This window comes from Lutra lutra, chromosome 9 (genome assembly GCF_902655055.1).
Source record: "Lutra lutra chromosome 9, mLutLut1.2, whole genome shotgun sequence".
In the NCBI taxonomy this organism is placed as follows: domain Eukaryota; kingdom Metazoa; phylum Chordata; class Mammalia; order Carnivora; family Mustelidae; genus Lutra; species Lutra lutra.
In genome coordinates, this window is record NC_062286.1 from 113,946,575 (window position 1) to 113,958,680 (window position 12,106).

Below are 12,106 nucleotides of genomic sequence, written 5' to 3' on the forward strand. Positions count from 1 at the left end.
TGCAGGGCTTGATCCCAGGACTCTGAGATCATGACCTTAACCCACTGAGCCACCCAGGCGCCCCTGATTAAAGACTCTTAATAAGTGTTTGGTGCCCCACACACATCCCTTTGGGCCTGACCAATGTGCAGCCAGGCCCAGCTCCACACTGCCCTTTTCTGGGGACAGAAAGAGCCAGGGAATTTGCCCTAGGACCAACTCATGACCACTGACTGAAAGGAATGGCAGACAAACATTCACAGCCCCTCACCCCTCTTGTGAGGTCATTCAGAGGTGACTGTTGTGTTACAGGTCTCCAGAGGCACGAAGCGCCTTACCCACCCTTGATAATGTACTTGTATAGGCTGCCTCCCCTTCCAGTGCTTCCTGGGATCACCTCCCACGTAAACTACTTGTACTTAATCCTTATCTCAGGCTCTGCTTCTCAGAGATCCACACCAACCCACCACATTTTGGTAGAGAAAACAAGAGCTACCCTCCAAAGGAGGCACATAAGGAGACAAGGGTGAGGTGGGGGCACAAGAGGTAGAAACCTCCCAAGATGCTTCTTGGGGGCCTCTCTGACCACAAAGGCTCAGATACCCAGCTCAGGGCCATACAAGGAAGCAAGTACTCATCGTAGCAAACATGCATTAGCCAAATTTATGGAAATGGGAGCATGAAATCACACAGTGCTTTTAACTCAAAATGAGAAAGACATCTTCATCCTGGCTAGACCTCTTGCACCCACCTGATGGTACCTTCTCTCTCTACAGACAAGGAAACCTATGATTATCTCAAGGTTGCGTGGTGAGCAAGGGCTGGGCCCAAAATGAGCTACAGAATCCCCCTAAGTGAATGACACATTTGGGAACTGTGGTGGGACTGGACACCAAACAAGTGCTCACTGACAAAATCCTTATTTTTTTAAAAAAGATTTTATTAATTTGACAGAGAGGGACAACAAGAGAGGGAACACAAGCAGGGGGTAGTGGGAGAGGGAGAGCAGGCTTCCTGCTGAGCAGGGAACCGGATGTGGGGCTCCACCCCAGGACCCTGGGATCATGACCTGGGCTGAAGGCAGATCCTTAATGACTGAGCCACCCAGGTGCCCCCAAAATCCTTACTGATAATGTTGCCTAAGTGGGTGCAAAGGCAGCAGCCAGCTCCCCGACCCTGGGAGTCTCAGATTCCCTTTGGGTTACAATGACTGACTGTGGGTTTAGAAGGAGAAAGTGAACTGAGTTCTGTTCTTTATGCTCTAACACTAGCAACTGGTGGATTGTTTTGGGGGCTGGCTGCCAAAGATGGGAGAAACTGGGGTCAAGGACAGGTAGGGCTGGCCCACTGCAGCAGTATGAATAAGTTACATGGCAACACCAGGCACAGGATGTTCTGGGATTCCTCTCCACCGTCCTTTGGCCAGCACCCTCTTCTGTCCACTATTATGGACAGTTTGTGCTGTCCACTTATCCTGTGTGTGGTACCACGCCAGAGCTGGGGGCAGGTTGTGAAGGAGGCCAATGCCAAGCTTCACCTGGCTGTGTGTCCACCCATCCCTGTCCTCCCTCCTTGCCCTCTCAGGAAGTCCCATCCCAGTGAGGGATCAGCGGGGCCACGCAGCACTGAATTCCTTCTCCAGACCCTGGACAAACTGGTCATTGAGGAAGAGCAGTTGACCATGGGGCAGGAAGCGGGCAAGGATGCCCTCGATGCGATCAGCCCGAAGCAGGAGGTTGGTGCTGGGGGTCAGCAGCCGGAGGTGGTCGAGGAGGAGGCGTGCCAGCAGCCGGAGTGTGCCCTCAGCCAGCAGCAGGTTCTCGTGGGCATCCAGTACCAGGGCAAATCCTAATGAGAGCACACCCAGCCATACCACTGTCCGAGGCTCCTGAAAAGGGTCCCCTGCTGCCAGGCGGAAGGCCCCAAGGGGGGCCTCATGCAGGGGCACTGGCTCATCTGATGACTGAGGCTGCAGGTCCATGGGGGTCCGGCCAGATGCCTGCTGCTGCAGCCGGCACATGGAGTCCACCTGCCTGCAGAGAGTGGGTGGGTCACTGACTTCTGTCATCCTCATTACCACCCTGAGAATTGGGAACTGCTATGAGCTCCATATCTCAGATGTAGAAACTGAGCCCCAGAGAGACTAAATAACCTGCTCAAGACCACAGCGCAGGAAGCATGAGCCATGACAGGAATCCAGGCTCCTGCCTCCAGGCCCTGAACCATTTCATTCCATGTGTTCAAGAGAAGGCAGGTTTTGAACACAGCCCCTTGGGCCAGGAAAGGGCACCAGGGGAAAAAGACTCTGCCCCCACCAGCTTCACAGAGGGCTCCTTAACATAAAGAAATGCAAGCCTTGGGTTGCCTGGGTGGCTCAGTTGGTTAAGCGTCTGCCTTTGGCTCAGGTCATGATCCCAGGGTCCTGGGATTGAGTCCTACATCAGACTTCTTGCTCAGTAGGGAGCCTGCTTCTCCCTCTCCCTCTGCCTGCAGCTTCTCCTGCTTGTGCTCTTTCTCTCTCTTTGTCAAATAAATAAATAAAATCTTTTTTAAAAAAGCAAGCCACGAGAAGTTAAAGTCATGTTCAACCGCACTGTCCAATCTCTCTACCCCTGTCCTACCCTGCGACCCTCTCCAAACAACAAAGAAACACCTTCCACTTGACCATTTAGGCTTTAGAAATCACACTCTGATCTCTCCTGAATCACCTTTTAATTTGGGCCGTGCACAAGCTGGTTTTAAAGGCTTTTGGTTTTCTGTGCCTTTGGTTTCTCTGTGCCCAGAGAAAAAAAGGGATGGCAAAGGCTAGCAAAGAGCTGCCCCAGAATGTTAATCCCCCCACCTCACACCCCACCCACCCACCATAGAATGCAGAAAGGCAAAGGATTCTGGCACTTGCTGGCTCCATCTTGGCCTGGGATGGAAAAGACCAAGGCCAACCACCACATCTGGAACAGTTTCCTAAATGTTCTCAGTGGATCCCAGGGTTTCAGGAGGCTCTGGGCTCAGAGTTCCTATGTACCACATTCTCCCTCCTCCTTAGGGATTCATAAAACCTACACATATACTAATCGCTCTGAAAAGTCCTGCACTGCAAAGCATGTTTAATCTGTTCCAAGGTCTGCCTGCCATGTTCTAGCTGCATAACCTTGGGCTGGTTAAGTTCCTGTGCCTCCTGAGAGGTGGGGATAATAACCATATCTATCTCAGTGGACTGTTAAAAGAATTAATGAGTTCATATACATGAAATGCTCAGAACACTTAGCACATACGTACAAGCTCAATTAAGGCGAGCTATAATGGTAATGATGATGATGATAGCATTATTATTTCTTTAACTCCTTTTCATAAAATACTTGTGAACAATCATGGGTGACTTGTGGAAACAGTACTCAAACTTCCTGCTTCTTAGTCTGATTCTCTGTACCCTCCCAGAAAACCTATCACAATTGGGCATGTGTTCAATGAAGGCCTGCATTACCTGGCCACAGCCAAAATCTGCTCCTTCCGGAGGAGCCTGTCCCTCTCAGCACCACGTGGTCGTGGGTCATCCGGTGAGTTCTCAGCACCAAAGACGCAGGAGTAGAGCACTCGGCAAAGGCCCGTGTCCTGGGCCTGTGGAGCCCGCAAGGTGTGGATGAGGAAAGCATGGACCATGGCTCCAGGGTGGACACTACAGGGAAGCCAGAGACCTTGGTGAGTGTGAAAGCCCAGCAGCGCAGGCAACCACAAAACGGGTCTCGCAGCATGTGTCAAGGCTGCTGTGACTGGTCACGGGTCCTCCTCTGCCAACCAAGAGGCACTCCCTACCTCTGAATAATGGCGTCTGGTTAGCAGCACTTCTGTCCACCACAGAGGCAACTGGCGAAGAAATCTCAGACAACCCCAAACCGGGCTCTACAAGATAAATGGCCAGGAATCTTCAAAAGTGTCAAAGTCATGAGAGTCAACGGATGCTGGGGAGCTGTTCCAGAGGAAACTAAGGAGACAGGGCAGCTGAACACACCATGCCGTGGGGTCCCCAGCCAAAAGGGTCGTTTCAACATACAGCATTATTAGGACAATTGGAAACAGCTTAGGTAATAGTCTTGATCATTGTTACCTGATTCTGGATGTAGGAGAATGTGCTCGTTTTTAGAAAATACACACTGAAGTACCACTAAATACAGAGGTAAAACTGCACCGTAGCGGCAGCCAACTTAATTGTCAAAGGGTGTACGGTAGTTCTTTGTAAGAAAACTCCTGAAATCTTCTACAAGTTTCGGAGTACTTAAAAATAAAGTCGACTAAATAATGACACTACTAATAATAGTAGCGTCTGGCTGACTCAGTGGCCGACCCGGGGTTGGGAAGGCAGCCGGCACACAGGAAGCTGATATCTTGATCTCTAATTTAGGGTAAGTAAATCGTCCGTTTAAATTGGTCAAGCAGGAAGTTTCGCGAAGGCACTGTGAGAATTGCAGCCCGCTGACCCGCGAGGACCTCCGGTGACCCCCACCCCAGCCTCACGAAGAGCACGTCATCAGTCTTAGCCACCGTGTCCCCCCAAGTCACAGCGAAATGGTAGCGACCAAACCCTCACGTCACTGTCTCGCGCAAGCCTGCGGCGCAGTGCATTTCGGGAGTTGTAGTTCCTTGCTCCTGTCAAACAGCCCTAAGAGGAACACCCCAACCGAGTGTGCTGCCCCTTCAGCCTTGGAGCCGCTGTCCTCCGGGCCTTATACTCACCCTTCCTTCCTTACCCGCGGGCTTCTACTCACAGGCCGCTCCACTCCGCAGCAGGAGAGCAATGGCGGCTGCGCGGCCCCTGAGCGCCTGCGTACACCGGTCGCGGGCGCGCGCACGAGCTGACGCGCGCGGAGGGGGGCGGGCGAGGCCCCCCACGTCAGGTGGGGCCCCCATGCCAGGTGTACTGTTCCGGGAGTGGGGAGGGGTGGTGTTCTGACACCTGGACGCCCCCCGACCCCGGCAGGGGCGGCTTTCGCCCTCTGACCAAAGACCCCTTACTTCGAACTCCCAGCGGGACCTTCGCGGGTTATCTCCAGACATGGTATTGGTGGAGTCCCGCTGCGAGGCCTGGAGCAGCCGAGCCCCAGGCCACCGCGAGGGGGCGCAGCGTCCCGGAGCGTGAATCTTCCGGAAAAGGCCCGGTGACCACATAGTCGCGGGCTGGCGCGGGTAGGTCCTCTGCGGTCCCTGCCAGCCTTGTGAGGCTCGTGGGATCTAAATAAAGGTGCGGGGCCGGTTCTCGAACTGGCCAGTATGCGTGGGAGTCACTGGGGTGCCTGTTAAAATGCAGATTCCTAGGCTTTATTCGTGGAAATTGTGACTTTAAGAGAAAGATGCATGTTTAGGCTGTCGGTGGGGGAGGGTTTGGGGTTGTGGATTCCCGCAGCGGGTTAAGACAGAGTTTTTAAACGCTCTGGGAGCCAAACACAACAGTTCTCCTAGTTCGATGAGGATCCTGGTGGCACTTTGCAACGAAGTGTCGAATGCAAATGAAATGTGAGCTTCCAGTTAGTCAGATTCCGTTCTTTTCCAAGTGAGGAAACAGACCGTTTTGGAGTAGAACGATTTAAATTTGTCCCCACCCTGCCACCAGCGGTGTGTCCGTGACAGGTGAGTCACTTCGTTGGGCCCCAGTGAAGAAGCCCCGTAGGGTTTAGCAGGCTTACCAGTTTATCTTCATATTCCCACCACTAACAAGGTGACCCATCTTTGAGGGAGGTCATCAAAGTAAAGAGACTTACTTCACACTGAAAGGGGCACTGGCAGCCACCAGCCTCCAGAGACAAACGGTGGGATGAAAGCCCCACCCAGAGGTGTTTGGGGCCCTGCGAGGTCTGTCCTGAGCCTCACTGCCTACCCTGGGCCATGCACCTACACGCTCTTTTAGCTACAGGCATGTGAAGGGCTCAAGACCCCATGGTCCGTGACTCAGAGCCTCCACACCAGCTGTTCCCTCAGCCTGGAATGCCCTTTTTTCCCTTTCTTTTGCTCTTCCAGATGTGCTCAGACCAAAAGAGGGGCAACCGTCTTGCCTGGACTGCCCATTAGCATTCAGTTGCCCCTTTGCACCCATTGTTGAGAGTCTGTCTGTGAGGGTGACGTCTCCCAGGGGGCAAACCCAGGCTAACATACTCACCCACTCTCCCCAGAGCCATGCACACTCCTTGGTGACTGAAGAAATGAAGGACAGGGCAGCCCAGGCAGGGACCCTGGAGTCAGGACCCTCCAAGGGCAGGGGATGTATTCCTGGCCCCTCTGGCCATAGAACGTGGGCGGGGGAAAGTAAGGAAGGCTAGAGGAAGTGGCCAGGGGGCCAAGGTGTGTGGGCATTTTGACCACAGGTACAACCCATAAATTGTAGATGGACGGGCAGACCCAGAGATGGTGTGGGGACCCAGTCACAAGGCTGGGAGTCATGGTGGCTCAGTTCCTGGTTCCCGGTCCCTATCACCCTTAGCCAGAACCCATGTCTGCTAGCTGATTACAGCAGAAAACTGGCAGAGGGCTCTGGTTGCTTGGGGTCACCTGGCATCTGGAACACAGTATTCTAGCCTCTATCCACTCTGGGCAGTGAATCCACTCCAAGTCCCAGGCCACCAAGGGGCTGGCTGGCCTTGTGTGAAGTATGTGAAGGAGACGGCAGTGAGAAGCTGCCTGAGCCACTACCGTGGAGGGCTGTGAAAGACCCAGATGAGGGTGGTGTCCTGATGAGGAGCAGAGAGGAGTCAGGTGCCATTCCCAACTTTCTGCAGCCTTCAGCCAACCTGTGCCTTCCGGGTCAAAACCCCGGAAGCTGAGGACAGCGAGGCAGGAAGGAGCCCGAGTTCCCCAAGATGCTGCAGGGCCTTCCTGCTGAGGGAAGAGCACACACGTTGATTTTGCTAAACAGCTGTGTGAGGTTGATGTTCTATACAGTCTAATTCATTCCTAAGTGAGGCAGCATGTGAAGAGGTCAGGGTGTTGCCTGGCCTAGGTAGGCACTCGGTAAATCTATAAATGTTGACAACTGTTAATACAGAGGCAGGATAGGAAAAGGTGTCAGAGAGGTGTGGGTCATCACTGGAAAGCAAGTGGGGCCTTCTGGTCTGATGGGAGTCAGAAGCAGAGAGATGGACGGGCTGAACTTCCTGGTGCTTCTTGGAGTTGTAAGACCTGCCCTGAAGACCAAATGGAACAGCCCGAGTGGGATGGAGGTAGCATGTGTTGCATGTTCGTGTGTGTGAGGCCTTCATAGTGGTTACCCTACAGATCATGGCCGGGCCAGGCATAGTAAGTACAGATATGGGCTTGTGGGATACGGATGGAGAGAGAGAAAGGTAGAGACAGAAACTGGGTAGAGAAGGAAGAAAAGTAAAATTAGACAAAGCACTACAAAAAAATTAGAGGAACTTCAAGGAAGCAGGTTGCTGGATTTAAGGCCTGGCCCACCTGTCTAGAAGTGGCTGGAGACCACACCTTCCTATCATTTCCCCTCCCCTCCCTCTGGCTGTGGGCAGAGTTGCCCATCACCCCATTCCCCAGCCCTGCTATTCTCCGTGGACTTCTGAATTGGGGTGGGGGGGCTGGTATGCCTACAGCCTCTTGCATTGGCCCCTTCCCCAGACTACCACCCTACACTACTGTCTGCCCCACGTCAGGGCGAGGCCTACCCCATAGTGCCCCTTTACCCTTTGGTGCCCACCACTGCTATGTCTGCACAGTGACTTACACTGATTCAATTTGCAAAGCAGTTTCCATTCCCCACCTACCCAAACCACAGCATTGTCGTGAAACACTGGTGGGCAGGCTGGCTTGGGAAGTTCTGCTGCTGCTCCTAGACATCAGGACCAACTCCCTGGTCCTACTTACACACCTTCAGGGACAGGGAGCTCACTCCTTAGAGACAGCCCCATTGGTTTTTGACAGCTGGAAACCCTTACTGATCATCTTGAGTCCTCAGGCTAGACTAGCAGAGCAGCCACCTACTTCTGGATGTGGGGAGGGCAATTGGGTGGAATCTGCCAGCCCCAGGCAGTGGATTTTTTTAACGACTCCCTGATTAAGAAGTCCAGCCGTTTCTTGAAGAGTAGAGTAGCAAACTAAGAAGAAGAAATCTGCCTTTTCCAGAATCCAGGCAGGCTGAGATTAAATTGATAAGGTTGCCCTAGAACCAAGGGGACCAAAGTCAGGCAAGCCTTGTACTTTTGTCCCCCTGCTCCTCCCTAGATCACCTCAGAGATGGCATTGCCCTGTGCAGGCAGCCTCCCACTGGCCACACAGATGGCTTCCTCCTTTCTCTCCACAACATCCCCTTCCACAGCTTCTTAACTGCTACCTGGACTGGTGCAGTAGGCTACCAGCCTACACACAACAGCTGGGCTTTTCTTCTGCAACCCATCACCAGGCAGAAATGGCACCTGACTGCTCTTGCCCATGTGCAGAATGGAAAGAAACTCTCAGCCTAGACCCCTCTCTTTTAATTGTCTTCAGGCTCCTCCTTTTTACCTGTCTGATCTTGTAATCTTGTAATCTTCACACTGGCCTTAAATCATAACAGCCCTAGCAGACTCTTGTAGGGCATTTGCTGTGGACAAGACTCTGTTCTGAGTGTTTTACATACACTAACTCTATTGATCCAATCCAAAACCATTTGAAGGAGGGTCTTTACAATTCCCATTTTTTAGATGTGGAAGTTAAGACATGGGAGATCAAGTAACTTTCCTGAAGTGAACACATGTGCTAAGGGAAGTGTGCATGTCAAGAGATTTCAGCCTGCCCCCTCCTTCCCCCTGGTGTGTCCCCTTCTCCCCTGTCACCTCATAGTCCCCCTAGGGGCTGGCTCAGCCCCTGCTTCCAGCTCCAGAAGGCCATAAGCCTTCAACCCCAGCCCTGCTTACCTCGTACAACCCAAACCTGGGAGCCCCATCCCACCCTCAGGGAGCCCTGGGCCCCATGGAAGCCATCTTGGCTGGGCTCCAGGAGGATGAGGCCATGTGTGATTCGTCCTTTCAAACAGCCACGCTTCCTGAAGGGCTGACAGCCAGGAGGCCCCACGAGGCAGCTCAAGCCCAGCCACGTGAGGCTCCCTCCCCTCCCGCTGCCCCGGGCCCGCTGACTCAGAGCCTGGCTGCTGCTGGCGGGTGCAACCACTCCCTCCCAGGGGCGTCTGCTGGTGTGGGCTAGGTCGGGCAGACTCAGCCCTTGCCTCATACCCCCTGGCACCCCACAAATTCCTGTGTGGGTTGGGTGGGAATGCTTCTTACCTTCTGTCCCATAACCAACTGTCTTCTTTGAACAATCGGCTGTGAGCAAGTCCACATCCTGCGGCATTCTCTCAAGGCATGACTTTCCTGGCCATAGACCAGCAACTTCTCTGTCATTACTCAACTTCCCTCTCCTGATTGTTTCCAGATTCCACAAGGCGGGGACCTTCCTGTCTAAACATCCCTCCTTTCTGCACCTACGGTTTTCTTGCCTCTGGAAAGTGGGTGCCTTTGTGCTCAATTCCAAGGTTGAGGACTTTTTAGAAATCCCAAGTTTTCTAGAAGGCTGTGGATGGGCTCAAGCCAATGACATACAGCCAATTAACTCCAAGGAGTCACTTTTCAAAGAATCTGACCTGAGGAAAATCGAAAGACTAATATTCCCATATAGGAGAGTCAGAAAAGAAGCTGGGTTTACAATGCTTGAACCCTTGCCACTATCATGCCAGCGTGGGTGGGTTCAGCACCACAGAGAAGTCTTTGCTATATACAACAATCAGATTTTCTGGCTAACAGAGAGACATTGAAATTGACCTATTTTGCTGAGCAAATGGAGCAACAGAACTCTCAGATTCTGCTGGTGGAAAGAACAGTATAGCAACTACGTGGAAAGTGCTAATGCTGAAGGAACACACTGCAACTCAGCAGTTCCACTCCAGTTCCAATCCATTCAGGATTATATCATGCCGAATAACCTATCAAGGGGAGAATGGAAGTGTTCTATGTCCTGACTGTGGTGCTGGGTACACAACGGCATGCATTTATCAGAACTCACAGAACTGTACACTCAAATGGGTGAATTGGGCTGCATGTAAATGATATCTTAATTTTTTTTTTAATGTGAAAACTGGAAGAAAAAAATGTAGGATGAATAATTCAATTTAGGAGGAGACCCATAGGATGGAATACTATACAGCAATGAACAGGGACAGACCACCCCCCCCACCCCCCGCAAAAGGAAACATAAATGAATCTCAAAATCATGCTGAAGGAAGCCAGACGTATGGGATGCCTGGGTGGCTCAGTCAGTTAAGCTTCTGCCTTTGGTGCTCAGGTCACAATCCCAGGGTCCTGGGATTGAGTCCTGCATCAGGATCCCCTGCTCAGAGGGGAGTCTGCTTCTCCCTCTACCTGTCTCCCCCCGCTTGTGCGTGTGCGCATGTGTGCTCTCTGACAGATAAATGCAATCTTTAAAAAAGAATAAAATAATGGAAATTTTTTTTAAAAATTGTTATTACAAGGGACCTAGTGAGCAATTCAGATGATGCCCAGACCCCACCAGTGCCCACTGACTTGGCCAGCTCCCTGCCTGTGCCTGGCCCCACGAAGCCCTTTACTCACGGAAACAAGCTGCACACGGCTGCTCCCCGGCTGGAATTTCTGCCCCGCCCTGGCCCAAGCAAAACAACCTTTAAAACTGGCCAGCAGCCCAGGTTTTTAAACCGCTTCCTTGCCAGATCTGCTCCCCTTTATGAGCATCCAGGAAGAAAGTTACAGCTTCTCTGGCTGGGCGGGGGGAGGAGGAACTGGACCACCTCTACCCCATCCCCTGAACTACCCAGGTAGATGGGGTTCTGGCCTGAGCCAGAGGGGCAAACCTCTGGAACTCCCTTCCCCAGGCTCAGGCCTACTCCCCTCGGGGTATAGGCCAGCACCAGGACCTTCTCTGGGGAAAGTTTTGTTTCCTGGTTAACCAAGGCCCTCTCCCTGCCTCTTCCTCCTCTTCTGCAAAATGAGCTACATACCAACCTTGTAAGCTTAAGAAACAATATGCAAGTGTCTAGAACAGTCTAAAGGCCTTGTGACACAGCTGTGCTTCTGATGGTGGGACAGATGTAGCCTCATGTCAGCACCTGGCACACAGCCTGGGCATTGTTCAACTCTCAGCACCCATTGCTCCCTCCTCCCCACGTGGCCTGATCCTAACCCACAGAGTGGAAATTTGACACCCAGGGCAGAAGTCGGGCAGCCTGACCCCACCCCCTTGGCTGGGACGGTGGTAGGAGGTGAAGAGTGGCAGAATCCTAGGCAGCTGAAATGCCTGCTCTGCTTGTATCTGCTCTGTGACTTGGGGGCAAGCATATCCCCTCTCTGGGCATCCAGCAGCCTTCCTCCTTTGTATAATCAGGAAGGATGGAATGGAGCTTCCCGAGACCACCTAAGCAGAGTGGAGCTGGCAGATCTCAGTGGAACAGTGCCCAGAGCTCTCTCCCTCCCTGTTTCTCACTGTTCCTTGGGGGTCTACACAGCTACTTTTCCTTTTCTGGGGCAAGTCCCCTCACCCAAATAAATGTTATCCTTGGTATCAGCTGCCTGCTCAATGGAGAGGGCTTCTGGAGCTCTCAAAGCCCCTCTCTTCCTGAGCAAAGGCCCAGTATCCCCAGACCATCAAAGCCACACCCCAACACCCCCTCCCCAGCCATTGTGCCCTTGTGGGAGTACTGTTGGGGGGTAAGCCCCAACCTTTGGGCATAAGAATCTTGGGAGAAAAGCTGGAGACAGAGCAAGCATCATTTAGACTCAGCCTAGGAATCTAGAGTCTCTTGTTGCTCTAGTAGGAAATCGCCTCCATTTTCCCATCTGCAAAATGGAGCCAACAATCATTGGCACCACCTAGTTCAGAAGGTAGATGAACTTCGACAGAAAGTGGTAATGGTGCCTGACATGCTGTATGTACTCTGTATCAGGCCATTACCTTACTCGTACAAAGGAGGTCCTACAATCATAGACTCACATCTAGGGGAAGAGGTCACCTGCAGGGGTATTCTGAGGGAATTTCCTGAGATCCCAGGTTTGGGCCTGGGACCGGTTCTCCCAGACTGGCCCTTTTCCACTCTCTTGATCTTGAACTTGGCATCTCCCAGGTGGTAGAACCT

General features: G+C 52.5%; 1 protein-coding gene across 5 annotated transcripts; it reads right to left on the minus strand.

Moving 5' to 3' along the window:
• Positions 1-954: 954 nt before the first annotated feature.
• On the minus strand, positions 955-9,385 carry AP5S1 (adaptor related protein complex 5 subunit sigma 1). 5 transcript variants are annotated; one of them, XM_047743672.1, is made up of 4 exons: positions 9,231-9,385; positions 3,790-3,876; positions 3,461-3,652; positions 955-2,012 (listed from the first exon to the last, which is right to left on the minus strand). In XM_047743672.1, the coding sequence occupies exons 3-4, from the start codon at positions 3,634-3,636 to the stop codon at positions 1,586-1,588; spliced, it is 603 nt and encodes a 200-aa protein (XP_047599628.1). In that variant the 5' UTR covers positions 3,637-3,652; positions 3,790-3,876; positions 9,231-9,385; the 3' UTR covers positions 955-1,585. The 5 variants fall into 5 exon arrangements, with proteins under 5 accessions (XP_047599628.1, XP_047599629.1, XP_047599627.1 ...); XM_047743673.1 differs by lacking the exon at positions 9,231-9,385 and adding an exon at positions 8,865-8,994; XM_047743671.1 differs by lacking the exon at positions 9,231-9,385 and adding an exon at positions 4,708-4,846.
• Between the last annotated feature and the right edge of the window lie 2,721 nt (positions 9,386-12,106).